This window comes from Nannospalax galili, unplaced genomic scaffold (assembly GCF_000622305.1).
Source record: "Nannospalax galili isolate Female #2095 unplaced genomic scaffold, S.galili_v1.0 scaffold212, whole genome shotgun sequence".
Lineage (NCBI taxonomy): Eukaryota > Metazoa > Chordata > Mammalia > Rodentia > Spalacidae > Nannospalax > Nannospalax galili.
This window is the reverse complement of record NW_008333884.1, coordinates 1,905,121-1,931,564: the sequence shown is the minus strand read 5'-3', so window position 1 is coordinate 1,931,564 and position 26,444 is coordinate 1,905,121. Positions and strand designations below refer to the sequence as shown.

Genomic DNA, 26,444 nt, shown 5'->3' with positions numbered 1-26,444 from the left:
CAGGGAGGGCCTAAGTGAGCTGAAGAAACCACCGTGGCTCCAGCAACCCCTCTCCCGAGAGAAACCACCGTGGCTCCAGCAACCCCTCTCCCGAGAGAAACACAGGCTCAACTTTGCAGAAATCTGGATTCTCTTTGGTTTTAGTTTTGTCTTGTGACAAGGTATCTATATGTAGCCAAGTTAGATTTTCCTTTGTTCTTTAAGACAGGGTTTTAATGTAGTTCATGCTAGCCTTGAACTCCTGTTCTTCTTGCCTCTACCTCTAGAGTGCTGGCATTATAGGCCTGTGTCACCACGTCCAGGGAATACTTAATCTCCTGACTTTAATCACAAGTAAAAAAATAAATAAAATAACCACAAGTAACTTACATTTTTTAAAAAAGCATGACATACTCTAAACCCTAGCTCTGCCCTGGGTTAGTCCTATGCACTGCCTTTATTCTGCAACTGGTTGTTTCTTTGAGGGAATGTTAGTTGTGGTTTATGTGCAGGAGTTTCCTTAGTGTCCCCTCTGTCCCATCTCCTCATAGGATATAGCATCTTGGAATAAAGTTCAGTTTCATATGCCGACCTACTGCTTTATCTCTTTGTAAATATGTGTAACTTAAGGTGCCACAAACCAGGTGGCGCAGTGTCTGAGGCTACCCATCAATACCTCATGTGTCTTTTATGACCAGTCTCTCACACACATCACATTCCCTGTCAGGTGGCAACCATATGGCTGTAGAACAGAGTCAAACACAAACTGCCAAGACCATTTCCAAGGAAGGCAAATTGTCACAGCCCAGGCCTGTGTGGTGCCAAACTCCTCTCTGCTCCACCGGGCACCTCAGCTGAGAATAGGTCTGTGGAGCCTCCAAGCATGTGGAAGGCTGAGGAGGGAGAACAGAAAGGAAAAGACTAAGTGTGTTTTCTTACCCCACTCTTCAAAATTCTGCAGTAACTCTGAAGTCTGGGAGGGACTCTTGCCATTCTATCAATAGTAGAAAACCCACCTTTACCAGATGCAGGTTTCAACCTGTCATCAAAGCTGAAATACAGACTGAGAGAAGTGATCCCAGGATGGGCTCTTTGGGGCCTGAGACTACTAGGTGCTGCTTAGAGATCTGTCTCACCAGGATCCAAGACACCCTATACCCCACCCTACCCACCCTGCAACCACCTTCTCTCTCCATCCCTGTTTTTTCCCGTCATGGCCCTGGCTGAGTTATAAATAGCCAAGACACATCTGAAGGGCCCTTTTAGCCACAATTCCTCATTTGGTTTGGGCGGGTGAGGCTGTTCCCATGGTTTGGGAACAACCAGGCTTGGCATTCTCTAGTACACAAGTGTGCCAGCTCAGGGCCCTGTGCCACAGGTTCTTCTGTCTCCCACCCTGTGGGCTCCATGTGCACAGCAAGGGGTGCCTGCATGGGTCAGACTAGCAGGCAGCAGTGGAGAAGGACTATAACCCCATGGGCCTCTCAAATTCCTACCCCCAACCCAAGAGAACTTAAGGTGCCTTGAGCAGTCTAATTTTAGAGTATCCTTATCCTATTCCTCATATACCTACTCATACGGTAGAATCAACACCCACTTCTTTCCTAAAACCCTGAACCTCACAGAAGCTTCTCCTCAAACATTCAAGGCTTTAAGTACTCCACCCACTCCAGTTGGCTGGAAATTCCAGTGAGTAAAGAAAATGCCCCCTCCAGTGGACACACAGCTCCACTCAGAGGCCCTCAGTCATTCCCTGGAGGGGAAGTGACTCACAAGTCCCCAGGGTGCTCCCTCCCTTTCCTTCTCCAATGTTCAAGCAGTCCCAGGACCTGAGCTTCCTCCCTATGTCCTCTCTACTCTGCCTGTTCAGCTTGGCTCCAGATCCTCCTTTCCAAAGAGGCAGCCTACTTGGCCCCTGCCTTCTGGCCTTTCTCAAAAACCTCAGGCCTCTGGGCCCACATACTGGTGCTTTGACTACCCTGGGTTTAAGCTGATGCTTCCTCCTGCCTCTTGTACATGGAGTCATGTGCTCAATGCTCCAGGCCCCAGCCCCTCTGCTCACTGCCTTTGGAGAACTAATCCCTTCTCAATGCTCTGCCAAAGGAAACTAACTGCCATCTATAGCCCCAGCATCTTACTGGGCTTCAGGCCTGACACCTGCATAAGCAGCTAGATTTCCTCACCTGGAAGTTTGAGCAGCAGCCCATCAATTCCTCATATCCAGACCAAGAAGCCCCTCCTCTTCCCCATCCCAGCTTCCCCTTCTGGTCTCTCTACTTCCATCAGTGGGTCACCATCTTGTGGCTTTGTGCCCTGGGCCCCACACATCCCCCTTACCAAGTGCTCTGGCTCTTCCTTCTTTTCCTTTTCAAAAGCCACGACTCAACCAGGCTTGGAACATCTCACACCTACACAACCACAGAAACATTCCATTGGGACTCCTCATCTTATCTGTCCATCTCCCTGCTCACTGGTGCGTATGCATTCATAACCCCAAGAAGGCATCAGTGTGTGACAAAGCCCTTCTACCAGTGTACTCTCAAACCATTAAGGTGAAGAATTATGAAAAATAGGGCAGACAAAGGCACTAATCATGCCAAAGAAAAGCTTCACAGGACATTACCTGCTGATAAAGTCAGTAAAGGAGAGAGAAGATGGAGAATGTGGGGAGCAACCCACTGCAGGCTTTGAGATGTGGACCTGGTGCCTCTGGGTAGTACCTGGAAATGGAAGGCTTTCCAGGCAAAGAAAGGAAGACCCAAAAGAAAAGGTTTCTTTCTTCCTTCCTTTCCTTTTTTGTGGTGCTAGAGACAGAACCAAAGGCCTTGCATATGCTATGCCACATCCTAGCATCCCAACCCTACGAATGGGTTCTTAAGGAGGTTTGGGAAACACAGGACAGAAAAGAGGCAGGATAAGCATGGAGGGGGCAGTTGGAGCAGTACCATCAAGGACAAGGACCATGAACTTCCCATAGTAATGGGGGAGACTTCTGACATCTACCAGGTGCACACCTCAAAGCCTACAATGGGTTGCCTCCCCAACCTTCACCCCAGTCTCCATCTTCTTACTCCCTTGCCAACTCAATCAGTAAACACTTGTTAATACCTACTATGCATTGTGTTCAAATTCAAAATATAAGTGCAGATAGGGGAAGCTGTCAAGGAGCTGATAGGGGTAACAGTTGTGGGGGGAGCAGAATGACCATATGACTGACTTACAAGGCAATAGACATTTCAAAGGATAGGGAGACCCTGTCTCAAAAAGACCAAAAAAACAAAACAACTGAAGTGATATAGCACTGACGACTACAAAGAGTTCAAATGCTTAACAAAATGGATTAGAATCACTGCGATAGCGATGGCATACACTAGTAATCCAGGAACTGAGGCAAAGACAGGAGGATTTCAAGTTCCAGGCCTGCCTAGGCTATACAGTAGCCTATGACCTCTATCTTAAAACAGCAACACAAAAAAGTGGCTTGGTCAGGGCTGGAGCTATAAGCTTTGTGGCAGAACAAATGTCTAACATATGAGCATGTACAAGGCCCTAAATTCAATACCCAGTAATGCCAAGGGATGAAAAAAAAGAAAATGAGAGAGAGAGAGAGAGAGAGAGAGAGAGAGAGAGAGAGAGAGAGAGAGGGAAAGCTGGTTAAAATCGATTCTAGTATAGCCACAGAATGAAATGCCACATAGTCACAAAAAAGAATAAGGTAGACCCTAATTATTGGGATGCAAGATGTCTCTGAGTCATATCAAGTAAAATAACAAGATAACTACCAATAGTATGATCTCATTTTAATATATAGTTTATGCATGGAAAAATAAGGAGAAATGCACAATCAACTTTTAGCAGTTCTCTGTAGAATATAAATCAAGGAAACTTTCACATTCTAGATTATGTATTTCTGTTAAGTTAGAATTTTAAGCATGTAATCAAGCAAAATAAAGAAGTTATAAAAAGAAGGGTGGGGCTGGAGAGATGGCTCAGCGGTTAGGAGCACTGACTGCTCTTGCAGAGGACCTGGGTTCGATTCCCAGCACCCACATGGTGGCTATGAACCATCTTTAACTCCAGTTCCAGGGAAATCTGAAGACCTCTTCTGACCTCCACAGCACTGCACGACACAGGAACACTCATATACATGCAGGCAATACACTTGCACACATATAAAATAAAATAAATAAAATAAAATAAAAAAATAATAAAAATAAAATAAAGAAGTGTGGGTAAGCTAGAGAGATGGCTCAGTGATTAAGAGCACTTGTTGATCTTCCAGAGGGCCCTGGTTCAGTTCTCAACACCTACATGGGCACCAACAACTGTCCTTAACTCCAGTTCCAGTGATCTGATACCCTCTTCTGGCCTCCATGGGCATTGCATGCACATCTTGGACTTACATACATGCAAGCAAAACACTCATACACATAAAAGTAATAAATAAAATATTTTTAAAAAGAAATGTGAGAGCAGGGGTTTAGCTCAGTCACAGGATTAGTGGTTAGCATGTACAGTTCTTGTGTTCAATCACACCCTCCCCCCCACACACACATGGTGCTATGACTAAGAATTTAAGATGAGTTGGAGGGCACAAGTAGGGGCATCTGACATAACAATGGGGAGTCATGGGGGACTCCCTGGAGATGATAGTAATCAGATCTAGGGCCAGCCTGGTCTACATACCAAGTTCTAGGCCAGCCTAGCTACAAAGTGAGAGTTGAGACTCCCTCTCTCTTTAAAAATAAATGGATTAGCTATGCTGATGGAGACTAAGAGACAGACAGGGAAAAGATTGTGAGGCTCAAAGGACTGGATGCTAGCTGGATGGACATGAGTATTCATGCATTCATTCAACTAATCTTTTTTTTTTTCAACTAATCTTTTTTAAAATTTGTTTGTGTGGGAGGCATGTGCATGGAGGTGAAAGTACAACTTGTAGGAGTTGATTCTCTCCTTTCACCATGTGGGTCCTGTGGATCCAACCAAAGCCATTAGCTTGGCAGCATGTATCCTTACCCACTGAGCTATCTATCTCACTGCCTTCATTCAACCAGTCTTTACTGAGCATCGCCTATGTGCCAAGCGCAGTTCGAAGCACTGAGGTCTGCTGTGAGCAAATGCTTTGTTACAAAACCAACAAAATCCTTCTCTCTTATGGAGTTCATATTCCAGTTGGGGGATTGGTGATGAGGCTGCAGAGGAAGTCAGAGTCAAGCGGTCAAGTCAGACAGGTTCAGAGGCTTTGGATTTCACCATACAGGCAAAGGGAAGGTATGGAAGGGTTCCAGGTAAGAGACATGACCATTCTTTGGTGTACCCTCAGCCAACATCAGATCACTCATTCTAAAACACTGCTCACTCTGTGTTCAACAGGAAGCCACTAAGACCAAACAAAGGCGGTTGGCCCCTTGGCCCCTCACTGATGACTCAATTCATCACATTGGTGGCAATGACTTCTGAAAGGGCTTGGCACATTCCTACCTCCAGGTCTTTTACTTGGCTTGAAATACCTTCTCTCTCCTCTGCCTGTCCCTGCTTTCCCAAGTCTCTCAGCAGGTCCCAGGGGCAGTGCCAGGACAGGTGGAGTTACCGCAGTCACAGAAGGAACAGGACTCCTCACCTCCCTGATTCCCTTGTTCCTCCCTCTGCTTTCCCTTTCCATTATAACAGATGCCATTCCAAAGATCGTATGAGTTGAGCCTGGGTTGGACAATAGTTCCTATGGAACTCAATCTAGGAATGGGATCCTAGGGCTAAAGGCAATCCAAAAGATAACTACTAAGGATGGGATCTCTTCTCTACCTCAGTCACCATCCTCTGTGGTCATCCTGTCAATGACAGGAAGCTCATCATCTGTCCTCACGCTAGTTCACTCTCTCCACCGCATCTTTTACTAAGACAGGATCTCATTATGAAGCCCAGGCTGGCCTGAAACTTGCAATCTCCTTACCTCAACCTCCTAAGTGCTAAAATTATAAGGCATATACCATCATGGCTGGCTTGCTGAACAGCTTAACTAAAATCTTATCTCACAGTAATTATTCTCTTCTTGCCCTCCAGGGTAACACAAAATATTGTAGTTTTCTTTCACTTTAATTGAGTAATATTTTTTTTAATGCAAAGAATAGAGCCAGGTCTGGTGGTACAGGCCTGTAATCCCAGCATTTCAGAGGCAGAGGCCCTAGAGAAAGTGGGATTCACATCCCAGGGGATTCACGTTCAACTAACCCCCAGAGCAGGTTCACTGGGTGGCACAGCAGTTCACACTGTCACAACTGCTTGTTACTTACTCCCTGCAACAGCCTTTCTTAATGGGATGTATTTATCGCCATTTACAGTCCAGAGGACTGAGGCTTGATGGGTTGCCCAATGTCATACTGCCAGAAAGAGGTATAACACAGAAGGTATGGCAGCTCAGGCCTGTAATCCCAGCACTCAAGAGGCTGAAACAGGCCACTTACTAATAAGACTATCTCAAAAGAGGTAAAAAGGGTGCTAAGGCTCCTATCTGGAGAGGGGCAGAGGACAGTGGTTACAAGCACTCTGGCATTTATGAATAGCCTCACTGCACCCTGGGGCCCACATCTGTGATGGGATAGGAATGGGGCCCACCCCACAACGTGGTACAGATGACTGAAGTGACCGATCAAGTGTGTGCCTGGCATTTAGTAAAAGCCATGAATATGTTTGTAATCTTCCTCCACTACTTTTTTTTTTTTTTTTTTTTTTTTGGTCTTTTTGAGACAGGGTCTCCCTGTAGCCCCAGCTGTCCTGGAACTCACTATGTAGACCAGGCTGGCCTTGAACTCACAGAGATCCGCCTGCCTCTGCCTCCCAAGTGCTGGGATTAAAGCCTCCACTACTTCTTACCACAAAAGGCAGCAGGTGAGGGCTATGTGGCTCATCATACTGGCACATAACCCTACTGAACAGGCCAATAAAAACATTTTTTCACCGGGGTATGGTGGCTCATGCCTTTAGTTCCAGCACTCAGGAAGCAGAAGCAGGCAGATCTCTGTGAGTTTGAGGTCAGCCAAGGCTACATAATGAGACCCTGTTTCAAAAAAAACAATAAAATAACAAAACAAAACAAAACAAAACAAAGCACATTCTCCCTCTGAAAGGAAGAAAACTGCTCTGGCCTCCCTAGCAACCACCAGTGGAGAAGCTTGGTGACAGGGAAAATAGTCTAGTCCTAGTAGAGAGTTTAAGAGCCTGCTGGGTTCTTTGGGGGTCTTGGAGAACACAAAGCCAAGGGTGCAGAACTTCTGACCTCAGCAGCTCACCTGTGGACTCCAGGAATTCACTAGGAGCCCAAGCCAGCCTAGAACATAAACATTCTCCTGCTTCAGCTTCCTGGGTGATAGATTTACAGGAATGGGCTGTCATACAGAGCTTGAGGACACACTAAGGATGACACAGCACTTGGGCAATTTAATACCTGTTGGAATCATTATTTGAATCAGTCACTTCTTTCCTCCTTCATACTTGCCCAAAATTTCTGGACTTCCAGGGCAGAGAACGTTCTGGCTGGGCCCACCCTCCTATCCACAATGTATGGGGTGCCTGTAGATCAGCATACCTTTGTTGAATGAATATGACTGAGAGTAGCCTTATTTGCAGGTGAGAAATATTCATGAACTGTGGTCCCAGCAGGCTATTCAGAGAATGGAGAAGACCGGAGAAGATGTGAGAGTGAGAGCAGGGTCAGTCAGGCCAGTACAGCCATCAGGGATGACATTAGGGAAGGCACTGTGGGGTGTAAAAGAGGGTCCTTCCCAGCGTGGACACAGCACAAAACCACCAGTGTCCTAGTTTTTTTTCATGCATACAATGGGGGCTCCACTAAGGGCAATGAAGCCCCTGGGCTCTCAGCACAGCACAGACATGCATGAGACAATGAATATCCTTTCTGCTGCAGATCCAGAAAGGGGAGAAACAGGCGCAAGGCTGCTGAGCCAAGAAGCTGACAAGATGAGTCCATCCCTGTCTCTGCCATGGTGCCTCCCATCTCCAGGTGAGGAATGCAGTGTGAAGAGAACACAGTAGAACGCAAACTCTGAAGCTCTCCACATAGCCTCTGTTCACTTGGAAGCAACCCTCTCAGCCTCAAATCCCAAGCCTCAGCCTGAGAAGGAAAGGAGGAAGAAGCAATTCTGCTCAGCTTTGTTCCTGTTCTTGCCTTCCCTGTCCTCCCTGGCCACCACAGAATTACTCAATTCAATTCCAAATACATGTCAAGAACCCAAAGGTGCCTGGAAATTATTTAGGATGGAGGTGGGGCACAAAGGGGTGATCAAGAATAGTGCTCCTTGTCTCCAAAGGCAGACACAACCCCCAGGAATTGTGTACACCTCCAGCCGAGCTGTCAGTTTCACTAAGGAAGAGTGTTCTGAGAGGGGTCTGGATCACCATATAGGCTTAAGTTTCACAAAAACCCAAGCTGAAATGGAACACTGGTCCCACTGGTTGTGTAGTCTCTGGCAAATTACGTCATTTCACTGAGCTTCAGTTTCCCCAATTTTAACAAAAGACAGAGCACATACTGTACAGGGATGTCATGGGCATTAAATGAGGTAACCTATGTGAGAGGCTCAGCCTTGTCTCTAAATAGCTGGAGGGGGCAGGGAGGGCAACGGCAATGACGGTCACTTCACCTATGTCAGCTGGGGTCTGCACCCATATAGACTTTATAATGTACATGGCATTCTGCCCGTCCCCAACCTCCACATCTCATAGCAGATGTATAACAGCTGTTTTGAGTCAGGAGGGAAAAAATTCTCAGTAAATCTTCCATTTACTGATGAATAAATGAGTTCAGAGAAGGTGACATTCCTAGAGCTGCAAAACAAAGAGGAACAAAACTCAGATCTTCTCTCTGCCTTGGGATCCCTTGTGCCTGTACCACCCCAGAGGGGAGGCAGGAGTCTAAAGGCCTATAGGGAATGAGATTTTCTGTATGACTGTGGTTCTGAGAAAGTTGCAACTGAGTTGGAGTGTCCTCACCCTCTTTCCCAGGGGACACTGGGCACTCCAGATTGAATTGAGCCACCTACTATCCAGTGATATCTGCCCTGTGCCAGGGTGTCCTCCTCAACTTAGACTTAGAAAAGGTCTGCAGGACAGAGTTTGGGGTTCATCTGATACCTCTGTGGCACAAACCAGGATGAAAGCAGCAAAGCAAGGGATGCTGGGGAGTGAGGAGTCTTGCCAGTATTGAAGAACCTGGGACTACCACACTTGGAGGACAGACCCAGAAAGGAGGTGGCCTACAAAAGCAGACTCATTGCTTGAGTATGTATTTATGTATTTACCAGCCTGGGTCCTTGCAATACTCCCAGTCCTAGCCCTCTAAAAGCTCATGAGAAAAAGTCCTGTTTTTGTTTGTTTGTTTGTTTGTTTTGAGAAAGGATGTCACTATGTAGCCCAGGCTGGCCTAGAACCCATAATTTTCCTGTCTTTGCTTCCAAGTGCTGGGATTTCAGATATCCAGTGCTACCCCCAGTCATCCCTCCCAATTTCCTTTCAGAGTAGTTAGTGCTATTCAGATATAAAGAAACTGAGGCTCAGTGATATAATGACACTATGACACTGTTCAGTATCTGACAGTCAGAGAGCATGTTTTCAACTGTCCAAAGCTTCCATCCTTTTCATTTTCTGGGCTGCTGAGGGTACAGCTATGATGATTCATTTTACACATTAACTTGACTGGGCTGCAGGATACCCAGAAATTTGTCTAAACATTGTTCTGGGTGTCTGTGGGGTAGTTTAGGATGCCATTAATATTGAAATCTACAGACTGAGCAAAGCAGATGCCCTCCCCAGTGTGGGCTGGCTTAGCCTCATCCAGTCTACTGAAAACCTGAGTAGACCCCAAAAGGGCCAAGAAAGTAGGGCTCTTCCCAGCCAGGTATGGTGGTATATCTGTGACCCAGCACTCAGGAGGCCAAGGCAAAAGGGTCAAGAGCTTCAGTCTGGACTATAAAGCTAATTTTAGGGCAGCTTCAGAAACAGAAAGCTCAAAAAAACAAAAAAGAAAGGGGGACTCCCACCTGTGTGCCTGCTAGAGTTGGCAAACTGAATGTTTCCAGCCTTTGGACACAGACAGAAACAATGGCTGTTCAGAATAAAATTTCCAACATCAGCTTGCCTGATTTTCAGGCCTCTGGATTTGGACTGAAACTATACATCAACTCTCCTGGCTTCAAGCATCCATACCCTCATGAGTCAGTGCCTTCTAATAAATGTCTCTATATATAAAGACATATATAAAATTGTAAACACACACACACACACACACACACACACACACACACACCCCATATGGGTTGTGTTTCTTTAATACATAGACCAAACCCTGAGTTCCCAGGTACAACTTGGCTGTCTATTTGGGTGTGGAAAATTCAGTTGCCAGCCTGTGCCAAAAGTAAGGTATCTGACTTCTTAGAACAATTGTCTGATTTGGTCCAAAAGTCCTCTCTGTTCCCAAGTTCCTAACAGGAAGCCAGGCAGGGGAGGGGCCTGCCTGGTCAGATGAGCACAGCCAAGGAACAAAAACCTTTCCTTTTTTTTTAAATTTAAAAAAACCTAAACACCCCAAATACTGGAAAGAGGAGAGGAATCCTTTCAGGCCCCTCATGGCAAAGAGCAATACTTGCAGCGTCCACTAGGTGGGGCCAGTAATGCAGCAGAAAGGGCAGAAGGCAGCTCCAGGTAGGGCTACAGTAGCCTGAAGCTCTAGGATTGTCCCCAAGTGGCATCAAAGCTCCTCATCTTATCTAGTGAGGCTTCTAAACTAACAGTGTGAAAGCAGGATCTTGGGCCCCAAGTACTTCACTGGACTGTTGCTCTGTAGATACTCTACATTACAAAGTCTTCCAATCAAGTTATCCCCTTCTGATCATCAAGCACAATGGCCACAAAGTGAAGTTGCTACCTACTCAGAGTGCCAGGCAGGAGCATGGCCCTGCCATGCATATGACTTTTTAAAAGAGCATGGGCAGGACTTTTCAACCAGGAAATCTAAATATCCTCAGATGAATACTCTAGCAAGGTAGCTGTGAGGAGGGAAGGGAAGGTAGATAAGAGGCAAAAGGCAGAGAGGGGAGAAGAGAATGCATACACCAGTCATTGCATTGAGATTCTACAGTGCATCATCCTGTACTGCTCATGGTGGGTAAGGGCTAAGCCTCTGAGGGGGTTCCAACTGGAAGGCAGAGATGGGGAGCAATTCAAGTTCTCTCTTCCTTCCCTTGGTTGGACTGAGTCCTGGTCCTAGAACAGTCTCTCCTCCATCAGTCCAAACACCTTGCCCCTGCTTGGCCAAAATGGTTGTCTCTTATCCAGGCCCCTCTTTAGGGCAACATCATAGAATGTTGGCTAGGGGAAGCCTGAAGCTGGTCAAACCCACACCCATCCCCTCTAGCTCCTATCTGCCCCTCACCATCTCTTCCCAAACTTGCATGGCCTGGCAGCCACGAGGAGCTGTGCCTCGGCCTCTGTTGCCATGGCAACAATGTGGCTTCCTCTAAGTGGGAAGCTGGTTGCCAAGGCCCTTGTTGCCAAAGGCTATAACAGCCACCCTGGTGTGTGAAGAGGGGGTGAGAGCCTACAGAGGGTGGGAAGGAGCTGGGGGTTCTTCTGAATGGTAGAGCCCAGGCAGCCTCCAGCTGGGGTAGGGGTGCTATGCCTTAGAGAGGGGAAATGTATTGCATAGCATCTCAGTGATATTACCCTGGGGGGGCTTCAGAAAGGAAAGAGACCCCCCCCCAAAAAAAATCACTATGACAAGCTGGACCAAAAGGACCTGTGATGCTAAGCTCCCACCACCAAAGCAAATGGCTTTGATTCTCCTCCCCAACTCCAGAAAGAGCCCCAGGGAATCTTTGTCTTGCTTGCTTATGTATTTCAGATGCGTATGCAGATGAGCTGGGTCCAGAGTCAGTCCCTGTCACCAGGAACAGCATTAATTATAAGGACTACAACCCTCCACACATTCCTATCTCCTTTCCCTGTTACAGCATAGTTAATATTCCTTACAAAAGGCTTCTGAGAGGAGAGCCCCTGCCTCTACTAGCAGCAGGGGAGGTGGACATCCTAGGCTTTATTCCTTTCCTGTAGAAAAGAGCAGAGGTGAAGGCCCTCAGTTCTGGGGAACACTACAGAATCAGCATGTTCTACCCCACAGGGAGCTCGGAGCCAGATTTGGTTTTGTGGGGTTAGTAGCCACTCATTCACTGTCCTCAGGCCATGGTGCAGTCATGCCCAACCAGGTACAGACAAAAGAGCCTGATCTCTCCAGAATGCCCTCCCTATCCTGCTGAGAGACTATGAGAGATGGCTGAAAGGAGAATGAGGGTGCCCAGGGGGTAGCAAAGAAGACAGCAGGCAGAAGAGGGAGATAGGTGAGGAGTAGCAGAAAGTAGCAGGTAGAGGAAGAGGAGCCTGAGCTCCAGAGGGCCAAGGATAGAGCTAGATGACAGGGTATCAAGACCCTAGGTCCACCTTCCCCCAGCCCTGCTGGCAACATTGTCTAAGCAGACCCCAGCCCACTTTACCCATACTGTCCTATTTCCCCTCCCTGGAAGAGAAATCAGGAGTACCTACCCCAGGTGCCAGTCCCTCAGGTGGGGTGGGTGAGATGCTGTCCCCACCACTCTGGCTGCGGGCGCTGAGCTGGGGTGACATGGTGGGTGATTCATCGATGTATGGCATGGTCTCCGAGCCCTCGGGGGGCCCCTTCTGCTCCTCATGCCCCTCTGCGTCGTAGTCTTCAGCACCGTAGCTGAAATCTGAGACAAGGAACAAGAAAGGCCACTGAGAGTCTTCCACCAGGGCTGCCAAGGACTGGTAGCGTAGTGGGCGCCGGCGGCGGCCCCCAGCTGCCATGGTCCTGGCTGCACCATGCACCCTGGGCCAGGGCAGGGGCTGCACAGCCAGGCCTGGGGAGGGGGTGGGAGCGCCAGCAGGCACAGGCTCTACTTGCTCAGTCAGAGGCTGCTGGGAGTCGGGGAGGAGCGGCTCTGCTGTTGCCACCCGCCTAATAGCATGTCAGCCGCGTATTTGGAGCTGCTTTTCCTTTGCCTCCTGCCTAATTCCACGTCTAAAAATTAACAGTGGGAGCAGGAGGCAGGCCGCTTCCAACTCTCTTCTCTGAGTCACCATTTTGCTTTTTATAGGGAAAAAGGAGGTGGGGGCGGGCCAAGCGATGTCACTTCCTCAGCCCCTCCTCCTTGGGTACCATTGTATACTGAGTTCAATCCCTGGGGGGTGAGGAGGGCAGACTTGGGGTAGGGAGGGCCCAGAAAATGTACCCTAGGAGGCCTTCACCCCTCTGAATGAGGCTCTGCATGTAGGACAGAGCCCAAGGCAGGCAGGCGTGGGTGAGAGGGTTGTGCCCAGGCCTGGCAGGGACAGGGTGAGCAGCAGTCTCCTCAAAAGCCAGCTCTTATGTCTATAATTTCAACACAGGCTTCCTTCAGAGCAGGAGGGAAGGTGATAGAAATGGAGCTGCATTAACCCCTCAGTGCTCCCAGCACCACACAGGCTCCAGAGCCCACACAGATACCCCATCCTAGGGACAGTAGGGCTGGCCACCAGGGGCCGGGGGGTACTTCCAGGTTTTCCACCAGAGTTACTGAAAGGCCTCACTAAGGCCCCTGCATCATTTGTGGCCAGAAACTGGCCAGTGAGCTAGGTACCTCTACCCTTACACTTCTGTTTTCACCAGCCCAGACCATTGCTAGGATGTCTGGGAGAATACAGTGGTATTGCTGGAAGCAGAGTTGGTGCAGGGTCTCCTCTGTCTTGGACCCCCTCCTGGTTCAGGGAAAAAGACCAAAGTTTCTAAGTCATCAGTAGGGAGAGGTCAAGGGCACAAGCTCTAAAAACCAATAGGAGCCAGCACCATGGTGCACAGAGGAACACAAAGAGCCCTAGAACAGGCTGTCCTGCCACAGCTACATGGATTTATTGTATGGTTCCTGAGTCTCTGCAGGGTCTTGGGTCTTGGGATTATGGCCAGTATAGTAGAGGAGCCAGCCCAGTTGGGCCTGTCCCAGTATCTGCTCAGATGAGCCCTTCCTTCAGGATGTCTTCCCTGGCATCCCAGCTCCCAGCACCAACAGCACATGGCCTCTTGGAAGCTGTGGGGCAGGAACTGGGTATTTCAACTGTGGCGAGGTGCCCAGCATTCACAGGCTGACACATAGCAGGCTCTCAGTAAGCACAAGTGGCAGAGTGAGCAAGTAGAGGGATGCACTGCTGGTCTTGGGCTTGAGATCTAAGCCAGAACACAGAAAGCCAAGCTTTCTGTGGGGACCCTGGCTCCTCCTCCTCCTCTGTCCCAAAACACTAGCCCACAGGCAACCAGCAGCCTGAGAATGGTGTCACCAGGTCACCAGGCCATGGTCATACTCAGTCCAATCTGGTTGTTGGCAGGCAGCAGATTCTCCTGAGCTCTCGGTACCTGTTCCGGCTGACTTCCTCCACCAGGGCTCAGCTGATGCCCATTAAGCTGTCTGCAGATATGGGCTATGTTTCTTCAAAACAGGCATACGCAGAAAGACCCACAGGTCCTCATGATACCCAGTCACTGAGATGCCCTCATGTACCTGGGATTCAGAGGCTCTGCCCTGGAGGTCACAAGATCTGTATCTATGGGCAGCCAGCCTGATGGTACGCTAACTCTGGAATTGCCAGGGCAAGAGGAAGGGGGCGCAGCATCCCATTTGAGAAGCGTGGCTGCATGGGGCCTCTCTGGAGAGAGCTGCTCACTTGGGTAGACACAGAAATAACTGGCCTCACTGACCTCTTCTCTGGTGGTTTGTGCCTCCCTGTTTATGCTGAAACTAAGACTGTGGGTGAATTATGGTGGACCCTGGCCTAGCCATTGGCTCAGTTCCATCAGGCTGACCCATTCTAGAGGTCACAGGAACTCTCTAAGTATTGCCCAAAGGCAGGGTTCACAGATGGGCCAACAAGAAAGGTAGCCTGGCTCTCCACCTCCCACAGGGAAGGTCTCTATAAGGCTTTTCCCAAGTATGCACAATCAGACCCCACCATCTCCTGCTCAACTTAACCACCTCTCTGATGTAATTCTCATGGATGAGGTTACCAAGCCTCAGGCATGGAAAGGACTGGACCCAGGTCTGAGTCTCCAAGGGCTATCCTGACCCCTCTGAATCTTACTCCTGAGAAATCCTTATCCTCAATCTCACCCATGGGACAAATTGACCAAGGAGGGTGGCACAGAGTACGGACATGGGGTAGGCACAGAGCTTTCTGTAAACATTCCCAAGTCATTCCTCTTTTGTTCCTACCCTCCATAAAACTCTGGGAGCTTAAAACAATTCTATTAGGAAAAGAGATAAAGAAGAAGATGGAGAAGTCAACCCACCAGGAAGGCAGGAGAGCTGGGAAAGAAGCCTGCCAGGCACAGACAGGCTTCCATCCATGAAAGCCAAGAGTAGGAACACCAAGTGGCTGTGGCTTAGCCACCAGGTTTCAAAAGAAAGAAAGTCAGTGAAGTTGCTGACAGCTAACTCCATTTCCCTTCTTGGTAACAGAAACCCCATTGTATTTGAAGTAGCACTGCACTCAGTGGCTAGTGAATAGACTACATTTCCTAGGAGCGTGGGTCATGTGACTAAGCACTCACCAATGAGCTGTCAAGTGGCAGAGCTGGGCATGGTGGCTCATTCCTGTAATCCTGGTAATTGGGAGGCTAGGCAGGAGGGTCACTGCAAGTTCCAGGCTAGCCTGAGCTACATAGCATGTCTCAAAAGGGGGATGGGTTAAGTGAACATGTGTGGAGACTCTGAGAATGGCTAATAAAAAGAGGCATATTAGGGTTGGAGAAAAAGCTCAGTTGGTAAGGTGCCTGCCACACAAGCATGAGAACATGATTTGTATCTCCATCACTCACGTAAAGAGCCAGGCATGATGGCACATGCCTGTAATCTCAGTACTGGGGGTGGGGGCGGCAGGTACATGGAGACAGGAGGATCCCTAAAGCCCACTGGTCAGTCAGCCTAGGGGAATCTTTTAAAAAAAGATCTTTTGAAAAAGAGAACTACAGCCAGGCGTGGTGGCGCATGCCTTTAATCCCAGCACTCGGAAGGCAGAGGCAGGTGGATCTCTGTGAGTTCAAGGCCAGCTTATTTTGATATATCACAGTGAAAGATTTATCGTCCTCTTTTTTTTTTTTTTTTTTTTTTTTTGTAAAAAAAAAAAAAAAAAAAAAAAAAAAAAAAAAAAAAGAGAGAGAACTACAAATGGCCAAGTATATTCTTTTTAAAGGTTAACGTCACTGTAATCAAGGAAGATGCAAACTACTTTTTCCTTCCCCTTTGGAGTAATTTTCCTATCAAATCAGCAAGATCTTAAACATAATAGTAGGGCTCTTGTCTAGAATATGTGAGGCCCTGAGGGTGATCCTCAGCAACACAAAATAATAAAATCCAAAGCTGTGAAGGAACACACACTCTCAGAAACTCCCAGAGGGTGTATTTAACTGCCACAACTTTCCTGAGTTAATCTGGTAACCAGCACAAATATTTTAGTAGTCAATACATCCTTTAACCCAGCATAATCTAAAACTGTGTCCTAAGATATTAGCTATCAATGTTCATAAAGATAGACTTAGAAAGTTATCCACGGAGCTGTTTATGACTGCAAAATATTAAAAACAATCTGAAGGCTTAATTATAGGGAAATGGCTGAATGAATTCTGTCTTCAAAACAGACTAACATACACCATTTAAAATTATGTGGGTGAGGTATGTCACCATAAGTGAAAAGGAGATTAATAACTATAAAGTACAGTAGTATGATCTGAAAAAAATAGAAAGATCTGGATGCATGCAGAAGAAAGCTTGGAAGACTACATATAAAACCACTACAAAATCTTGGCATGTTGGCTCACATCTATAATCCTAGCACTTAAGGGACTGAGGCAGGAGAATCATGAATTCAAGGCCAGCTTAGGATATAGAAAGACCCTTCCCCCCGAAAAAACAAAAACAAACAAAAATGAGCTAATCAAAGTGAAAGCAATAAAAGTTGGGCATGGTGGCACACACCTTTAAGCCCAGCACTTGGGAGGAAAAGGCAACTGGATTTCTGTAAGTTTGAGGCCAGCCTGGTCTACACAGCGAGTTCCAGGCCAAGTGGGGCAACAGTGTCTCAAAGACCACCCCCCCCAAAAAACAATAAGCAAACAAAAAGCAATAATATTGAGCATTTAGATTCTGGGAACCTGAAAGACATTAATTCGTGGTCTCTCTGCTCCCCAGGACACTAGCAAACACTGCTCATCTTCCACACTATCTACCTTCTTCTCTGCTTACATTACCTTGGTTCTCTATAAAGCAGCAACAAGACTCTGTCCCAGGAAAGAAATCTATGTTCTCTGACTCTCTTAAAACAAGGAGTAGCCACTGGATACCATTCTGGACCATGAGACTCTCTGCTAAAGCCTTTAATTTGATGATTTGTCTTGAACCTGGATGTGATGATAGGAGCTACAATGGCTACACAACTGCCAAGAGGAAAAAGTCAGGAATGAATATGTGAGCTGTGAGCTACTGAGTCACACTACAGTTAGCACCTGTGTATCAGGTTTTCAGCTACTTAAAATAAACACCTTTCTAAGTGATACCCTTATAACCCAGTAGAAGAAGACTAGTGATAAAACTTCATAGGCATAGTGAGGCACAAGAGGGGTGAAGGATAGCTAGAAGGGCTTCTGCAAAAACCTGAGGGATTAGCACTTGCTAAGAGCAAGGACATGAGGCTAGGCTTAAGTTTCATCCATGCTCCTTCACTCTCAACCTCTCTGTGCCCTAGAAGAAGGCCTTGTACCAGGCAGCCACTTCTCAACAGATTCTGGATCAACCAATGAATGCAAAGGGGGACAGGAAAGGCATAGAGAGTCCAGGGCCTGTAAGGATTCAACAAGATGATGCAGATCAACCGAGCAAAGCACTTAGCACATAGTAAGCAACCAATAAATCCTAGCTGCTATTGTTAATATTATTAATTGACTCTTGAACAATGTGTGGGTGCTTGCCAGGCAGGTGGGGGCCAAGAACAGAGTTCTGGCAGGCTTGGCAATGGCACAAGTATGAAACAGCAGGATCCCTTAAAGGGACTATAAATAGCCATCATGGCTAGAACACTGAGTGAGCAAGCAGGGAGACGAAGGGACAGTACTGCACAAGGGGACATGGATCAGCATAGCAAGGGGCTCCTGAGCCAAGCTGGAGGTTGTGCAGAATTCAGGCCTCTGCTGAACCAGCCCATTAACCCAGGACCCTCAGCCACAGAGACACAGAACATAGCTACCTCTCACCAGTTCCTCCTGACACACACTCCTGTGTATGATGCTGAGCATCACCTACAGAAAAGACCACATATGAATATGGGCTACCTGTTCCAAGCCGTAATGAACCTAGTCTAGTGGCACATGCCTTTAATCCCAATACTCAGGAGGCAGAGGCAGGCACATCTCTTTGAGTTCCAAGTCAGCCTGATCTATACACAGAAAGTTCCACGGCACTCAGAAAGCCTGTAATAAAGCCAGTGTATTTGAGAATGACCAGATGACCAAATAATAGGGCTGTAGGAGGCAGGCAGCAGCTAAATAGCCATGGGGCCTCGGACACAAATGGAAACAATGACAAGAACTGACCAGTGGGAGGTAGGTCCAAACCCAAGTGACTACCCTTCATTCCCACCACCTGAAGTACCCAACTGGCAGGAGGTCGCACTCTTTACAACCCTGCCCTGAGGCTGTCCTAAACCAAAGACCAATAGGCCAGGTCAAGAAGACGCACTGGGGTCCCCCAAGCCCCATACAGATGTTGACAGAAAATATGGACCCTCTCTTCCTCTTCCTGAGGACTCTTAAGAATCTGCAGGTGCAGGATATAGTTCCAGGTGTGGAGTGATCCTGCCCTCCCAGCAGGGATGACACCATGGCTGGCAGTCAAGTGATATATTTAGCTTCTTCGTCGGAGCTGATGGGGGGAAGCAGGGGAGAAGAATCGAGGTAAGCCCAGACCTAACCAGCAATCCTACCAAAGCAACATCAAAAGTCTTCAGAGAGCTGTCCTGCTCTAAGAACTCCTGAGACAATGTTTGCACACTGTCCTTTGTGACTGGATGGTACTAGACTGTTCTACTTCATTTCATCCATAAAGTTTCATCTTACAGACACTTATATGGTACAAAAGAAGCCAGACTTGAGAGTACACAGCATAGCACTCTTGTTAAATGGAGTTTAACAACAGGCAAAACCAAGGGCTGGAGGGAGGCAGTGTGCTGACTGGGAGGAGCATGAGGAAACTTCCTGGGGTGATGGGAATGTTCCATATCTTGATTCATGTGACATTTATACCAAGAGACAAATGTTCACTCAGCTGGATGCTTAAGGTTGGTGTACTTTAAAAGGTATGGTTTTCTTGTTTGTTTGTTTGGTTGGTTGGTTGTTTGGTTCAGTTTGGTTGTTTTGAGACAAGGTCTTGCTGTGCATCCCAGGCTGAACTTGAATTCACTCTGTATCCCAGGCTGGCTTTGAACTCACAGCAACCCTCTTGCCTCATCAGGAGTGCTAGGATTAAAGGTATGTAAGCATCACCACACTTGACACATAAAAGGTTTGGTTTTTGTTTTTGTTTGAGACAGGGTCTCAGCGTGTAGCCCTGGCTGGCCTAGAACTCACTATGGAGATCAGGGTGACCTCAAACTCACAGAAATCTGCCTGCCTCTGTCTTCCAAGTGCTGAGATTAAAGGCATGTGTCACCATGTCCCATGCTCACATAAAGGGTTTTAAGAAGAGCCAGGCAATCACTTGTAATCCTAGTACTCTGGAGGTGGAGGATCAATGAGAGTCCAAGCCTAGCCTGGGCTACATAGCCAGTTCAAAGCTAGCCTGTTTTACATGACACACTGTCTCAAAGAAAAGTTTTAGGAATGTAAGGATCAAGTAAGTTGTGGGTCCCATTTTCAATTAAGGCAATGATGGCATAGGGAGTTAAAACTACTTGCCCATGGCTGTGGGGCTAGGTGGAAAAGCAGACTGAACATGGTAATTCAATGCCAAGACCAATGTTGTGTATCATGTATTTTAGAGCCACACAGACACAGAAAACAATGCAGACAACTGCTCTCAAGGATGGCCAAGAACAAAAGAAACAAATGTCAAAGGGGAATTCTGAGGCCGGGCATGGTGGCACGTGCCTCACACCTTTAATCCCAGCACTCAGAGGCAGAGGCAGAGGGAGAGGCAGAGGCAGGTGGATCTCTGAGATCAAGGCCAGCCTAGTACATAGTGAGTTCCAGGCCAGCTGTGGGCTACAAGAAAACTCAAATAGCCCCCCAAAAGGGGGGATGGTAAAGAAGACATCTACATGTTGAGAGGCTAAGCACGCAGATGGGGCACCCAGTCTTCCCAATGCACTGAGAGTAGACTGATATGACTGAAGTTGAGGTCCAGGGAGATCAGGCTCTGGAGGGTCCAGCACATGGTACTCTAGAGTCAATCTGGCCAGTAACTGGGAACCACTAAAGCCCAAAGAGTAAGGCAGCTTCAGAAAACTTAAGTCAATCAAGATGGAGGGGGTATCTTACCCCGTGCTGAGCCCTCCTGTCTCCTTGGCCCCTTACACTGGGCCACCGGAGCTTAGACTTCTTCCCAACTTCTTTTCTTACCCTCATCCATGCTTGTACTCTGAAATACCATCTATGTACTGACAACTCTCAGGTATATATTCAGCCCACGTTTCTCTCCTGTACCCAGACTGCCTGTCTACTCAAGTTCAACATGTAAGACGCATCGTAATGTAACACGTCTAACCAAAGTGCTGCAGAGCTGTTGTACCACAGCTTTCCCAACTCAGCTAGAGGCATTACCCTCCTTGTCAGTCATTTGGGTTCTCTTACACCCACATTCACTCCTGTCAGAAATTCCTTTTGGTTCTACCTGTGGAATACACACCCAGCATAGTTACCTCCCATCTGTACCACTACCACCTGTTCTAAGTAGCATAAACTCTTCCCAGAGAACCTAAACTCCATCCATATGGGTCTCTATGCTCCTGTCCCTCCCCCAACAGTGTTATCTCACGCCCCCCATTTCCCTTTCTATGAGGTGCAGAGGATCAAACCCAGGACTTTGTACATACTAGACAAGTATTCCACAATAAGCTATGACTCCACCTGGCCTCTGCAATGTATTCTTGGTTTGTTTTGTTTTGCTTTCTGACAGGATCTTACATTATAGCTCGGGCTAATGTGGACTCTCAGCCCCCTAAGTGTTGGGATTACAGGCATGAGTCACCACACCCTGAATGTTGTTCAGTTTCCTAAATGGACTCCTGGTGGCACCTCAGACCTTCATTCAGCCAGGCACTCTTCACTTGCCCCATGGCCAACTCTCCACCTCCTTCAAACCTTTGCTGAGAGATTTTCCTTGGTTAGGTCCATCTTGAATGCCACCTAAAATCACAATATGCTCTATCCCATGCATCTGGATAAGCCCTTACTCCATCTTCTAACATTTATTCTGAGGCCATCCTTACTGTTCATCATGTCATTGAAACTAGGAGGTAAAATTCCAGAAGGGCATGGATTCTTGTCCATTTTATTCATTGTTGCATCCCCAGAATTTATAATAATACCAGAACACATGACAGGCTCTTAATGAGTATCTGTTGATCTCTCTCTCTCTCTCTCTCTCTCTCTCTCTCTCTGTTTTTTTTTGGAAACAGGGTTTCCCTATAGCTCTAGCTGGCCTATAACTCACTATGTAGACCAGGCTGGCTGGCCTCTGCCTCCCAAGTGCTGGGACTACAGGCGTGCACCACCACGCCCAGCCTGTTGATCTTTTTAAGTTAATTATTATTTATTAGGAGTATGACTGTGTTGCTTGCAAGTGTACCGGTGCATGCAATGCCCACAGAGGCCAGAAGAGGGCATCAGATTCTCTGGAACTGGAGTTATGGACAGTTTTTAGCTGCCATGTGGATGCTGGGCAATGAACCCTCGTCCCTCTGCAAGAGCAGCCCATGTTCTTACACTGTTCCAGTCCCATTTGTTGATCTCTTGATTGGATGGATGATGGATGGATGGATGGATGGATGGATGGATGGCTTAGGTCCAGCCAGAGTGAGCACTCTCACATAAGCACTGCATGGTGAAAGATCTGACTGGCTTTCCGATCATTTTTGGTCTATTCAGATGTGGGAGATAGTGTAACCACCCAGGGTATCTTGACAACAGGTGCCAGCAGCCTGCAGGTCAGGGAGAGAGGGCAGAGAGAAGTTGGGCTGAGGCTGGACTAGAGTCACCTAGATGAGGAAGAAAGGGTAGGCAGAGCAAAGGCACTGGAGTGCAGGAAGGAGTTTCTGGAGACTAAGGAGGGGACGAGGAATGGCTGTCATGGAAGCCACGGGAGGTTGAAATCTAGAGAACAAGGGTGTACAGGTCCAGAAGAGATTCAAGATGGAAGAGCTCACTGGTCTAGGAATCTGGGGAGACTAGGGACTCTAGGAAAGCACTTTCAGAGACTTGGAAGAAGCAAAGGCCAAGACCACTAGCGAAGGGAGTGAAGAGAGAGACAGCCAAGGATGGTGACTCTTCCGTGAAAAGGCCAGGAGAGCTTCTGGGATGAGGGAAGAATGAGTACTGCTGCTCATGCTCCAGGGAAGAAGGTCACAGAGAACAGTCCTTCTGGGGCAGAGGCTTCTGGAGATGCTAGGCCCCTCCTCCTGAAAGAAGCAGTCATTTCTCAGTCCTGAAACTCTTAAGTTCTTCAGAGCAGAAGGCTAGGAGGTCAGAACGGAGGCTAAGTTCAGGCTGGTCTCCAGAGTTCTGAGCACAGGCATGGCTCGAGGAGGCAGACTGGCAGGAGACCGTCAGGAATGAGGCTGTGGCAGAGTCCATAGCCATTGAAAGAAGGACTTATGTTCACTGAGTGGCCCATTCTCCCTGCACCAGACTACCTGGAGTCAACACCATGTCTTCTGGCTGCCTGTACTGTCCTACAAACACAGGGCTAGCCTGAGTCCCAGTGACGACTTCTGTCCTGGGACGGCTCAGCCTTCTGGGTATCCCAACTTCTACTCTGTTCCCACCATCTGTCTGCTCTGAGGCTGAAGGTCTTTATTGAACTCTCAAGTCCTTCACATGCAAGCCTAGTTCCACAGTCTCCCATACCCCTCTGCTACTGGCTTGACCTGAACTCTCTGATGGAAAGCCAGTTCCCAAGACACACTAAAGAATCCAAAGTCGGGCCAGGCGTGGTGGTGCAGGCCTTTAATCCCAGCACTTGGGAGGCAGAAGGGGGTGGATCTGTGAGTTCAAGGCCAGCCTTTTTTAGCTCAAAAAGGCAGAAAAAAAAAAAGAATCCAGTGTCTTCTCACCTATGTCAGAGCTGAGGACTATGAAGCTGGGTTTGAGTGCCAGCTCTAGATTAACAGCTGGTTGACTTTGTGCTTGAGTCACAGCCTCTCTGAGCTTCAGTGTTTCATCTATAAGGTAAGGGCAATATCCACATCACAGGGCAGATCTGAGAGTGACATTAAAGAACTGAGCATGGTATGGTATCTGGGGCAGAATAGAAGCTGAGCTAGCACGTAGGGGACACAGGAGAGTGGAAGACTAACACCTTCACAGCCCAGGGGATCTGTGCTGACCACTAGGAGCCCTTGGTCACAGCCTAGTAGCAAGCTGAGGTGTTGTCCTGGCACAAGTGACCTCCTTTAAGCACCTACTACTCCAAGAATGATGAAAGAGGAGAAAGGGCTGGGACAGCACAGTGGTCAAGGGTGCAGGCTGTGGAACCACTCTCAGGTCCTATCCTCAGTATTCCTACTTAATAGCCATGAGACCTTGGACAAGCTACTTAACCATGCAGAGCCTCAGTTTTCCCATCTGTAAAATGGGGAATGACAATGTCTGTGTTTCATGAGCTTTGCCCCCCCCCCTTATTTTCCTCTTCTTCTCAGACAGGGTCTCATATAACCTTGGCTAGCCTTGACCCTTCAAGCTAAGGATGACCATAAGCTCCTGATTCTCCTGACTCCACCTCCTGAGTGCTGTAATTATATGTGTGTGCTACCTCAATTGGCTTATGGGGTGCTGGGAACTGAGCCTACCAAATAAGCTACATCCCAAGCCACCCTTTTTGTCTTAAGATAAAGCTTCATTGGGCTCAGATGGGCCTCAAACTTGCTATATAGCCAAGACCAGCCTTGAACTCATGATCCTCCTGCCTCTACCTCCCAAGTGTTGGGGTTATAGGTGTACACCACTAAACCCAGTGCTCATGAGGTTTTCATGGCGTTGTCATGAGAAAAATATATGCAATGCTAGGAACCTGGCCCAGGGAAAGGACTAAATACACAGTAGCTATTATCAATACAACCCCAATCTCATTCTTCAGCACTGAGTACCTCAAGGATCTTCTGGTCCTGTCCTAGTTTGTTTCTTCATTGCTATGACAATGGAGGAATGTTGCTTACTGGCTTGCTCCCCTGGCCCCTGCTCAACCTGCTTTCTTATTCAGCACAGGCCCACCTGCCCAGGGGTGGCACCACCCAAAATGTGCTGGGCCCTCCCACATCACTCAACAATCAAGAAGATGCCCCGGAGACATCGCCACAGGCCAGTCCAATGAAGGGAATTCCCCAATTGAGACTCCCTCAACCCAGGTGTGTCAAGTTGACACTAAAGCTATCCAGCACAGGTCCTTAAACTACAAAACCAGGGTTCAGTGGAACTTTCAACTGTTAAGGCCACAGCAAACCTCCCTCTGTCAGCTGACCCAGTTGTGAATGACTGGCCTCCATTAAGTAGCCTCAGCATGAACAAAGCATCAGGGATCACTGGAGTTACAGGCTGAGTTTTAAGACATAGGTTCCCAACTTCACATGTGAGGGAATCTCCTGGGGAGCTGGGAAGCTCCCGGTGACCTGCTTCCATCCAGGAGACTCAAGCTGAACTGATGTGGGCTTGTAGCCTGAGCATCAAGGCTATTAATACTCCTCTGCCTCAGTCCTGGGAAATTCTACTTCACAGGAAGGAGGAAATCCACCAGTTTAAGACAAGAACTCGAAGATCCCACCCCTGAAAGCCCAATGGAACTCAGACTCTGGAGCAGTCCTGGGACACCATCAGCAGCAGGCCATCAAATCACTAAGCACAGGGAAGGTTGCTAGCAAGAGACAGGGCTTGCAGCAAGTCTTAAGGGACTTATGAGTTTGCCTGGGGATAGGGAAGGAGGCAGAGGATGGGAAGGGCTTTGCTTTGGTCTAATCTGATCATACAATGTACACTGGAGGTATGGAAGGCAGCTCGTTCACCCAGGTCGCTTGGGTCAACATGAAGCAACTACTTGGAGCACAGAACGACCCCTGCCCTCATCCATGCACTAACCCAGTACAGGGGCAGCTGGACACCTAGGGAAAGACATGGTGCAGCTCATTCCTGGAGGTGTGGCTGAAGTCACTGGAGTTCTCAATTCTGGCTCTACCCTCAATGCTGGGAACACTCAAGGCCCTCTGGGGGGGTTCAGCAAGGCCTCTTTGGTTGCCATGGAGATGAGGATTTGATCATCCCCCTCCAGGATCCCTCTGGGAAGTGAGACAGTGCAGTCTGTGGCCTCTTGGAGAGGGCCAGGGCTCCAAGTCAAAGACAAAGGAATCTCAAGTCTTGGACATGGGGAAGGGGGTGTGCCAACTGGCCCTGTGTAGAAAATGGAGCATCTTCACCAGTCTCCAGGCTGAGGACAGACAGAAATGCTGGCTGTTATCTTACTGCACTTTCCAGTGTAAATGCTGGCTGTTATCTGTATTGCACTTTCTGGTATACACAGCAAGCCTACAGATGGGATCTCATTTCAGCCTTGCAAGCGGGGAGGTTGTCAGAGTAGTTATTACTCGCCGTATTATCTCCACACTTTATACATAAAGGGGGAGCAAACTAAGGCTCAGAGAGGTTCCGGGTATCAACCAAGGCCATTTGGGTAATAAATGAGCCCCCAACTTAAAGCCTGCTCTTTTTTCCTTTGGTCTTTTTGAGACAGGGTCCCCTGTAGCCCCACCTGGCCTGGAACTCACTATGTAGACCAGGCTGCCCTTGAACTCAGAGATCTGCTTGCCTCTGCCTCCTGAGTGCTCGGATTAAAGGCATGTGCCACTATACATGGCCAAAGCCTGCTCACCAAACCAAGTACACTTTTTAAAAAATTTTTTTAATAACTACATGATTAGAAGAAGCATTTCATTACAGCTTTAACATATTCAGTAACACACTCCAGAGCAAAAATACATCTCCTTCACAAGTGGGTGAAGTTTCTAGGTTCACAGTTGAGGTAATAGTTATACAATATTGAACTCAGTATAAGCCCTGTAAGACATAAAATTGAATGAGTTTTTAACCTTTAAAAAAGATCTCCATT

The 26,444-nt window shown here is 47.8% G+C and overlaps 1 protein-coding gene across 4 annotated transcripts in view; it reads right to left on the bottom strand.

Moving 5' to 3' along the window:
- The window catches only part of Abr (ABR activator of RhoGEF and GTPase), a 205,384-nt gene that overhangs the window by 83,566 nt on the left and 95,374 nt on the right, over positions 1 to 26,444 (bottom strand). For all 4 annotated transcript variants that reach the window (XM_029561434.1, XM_029561435.1, XM_008828743.2 and 1 more), the window contains exon 2: positions 12,589 to 12,773. In XM_029561434.1, the coding sequence (XP_029417294.1) occupies positions 12,589 to 12,773 (185 nt within the window). The remainder of the gene's footprint in view (positions 1 to 12,588; positions 12,774 to 26,444) is intronic.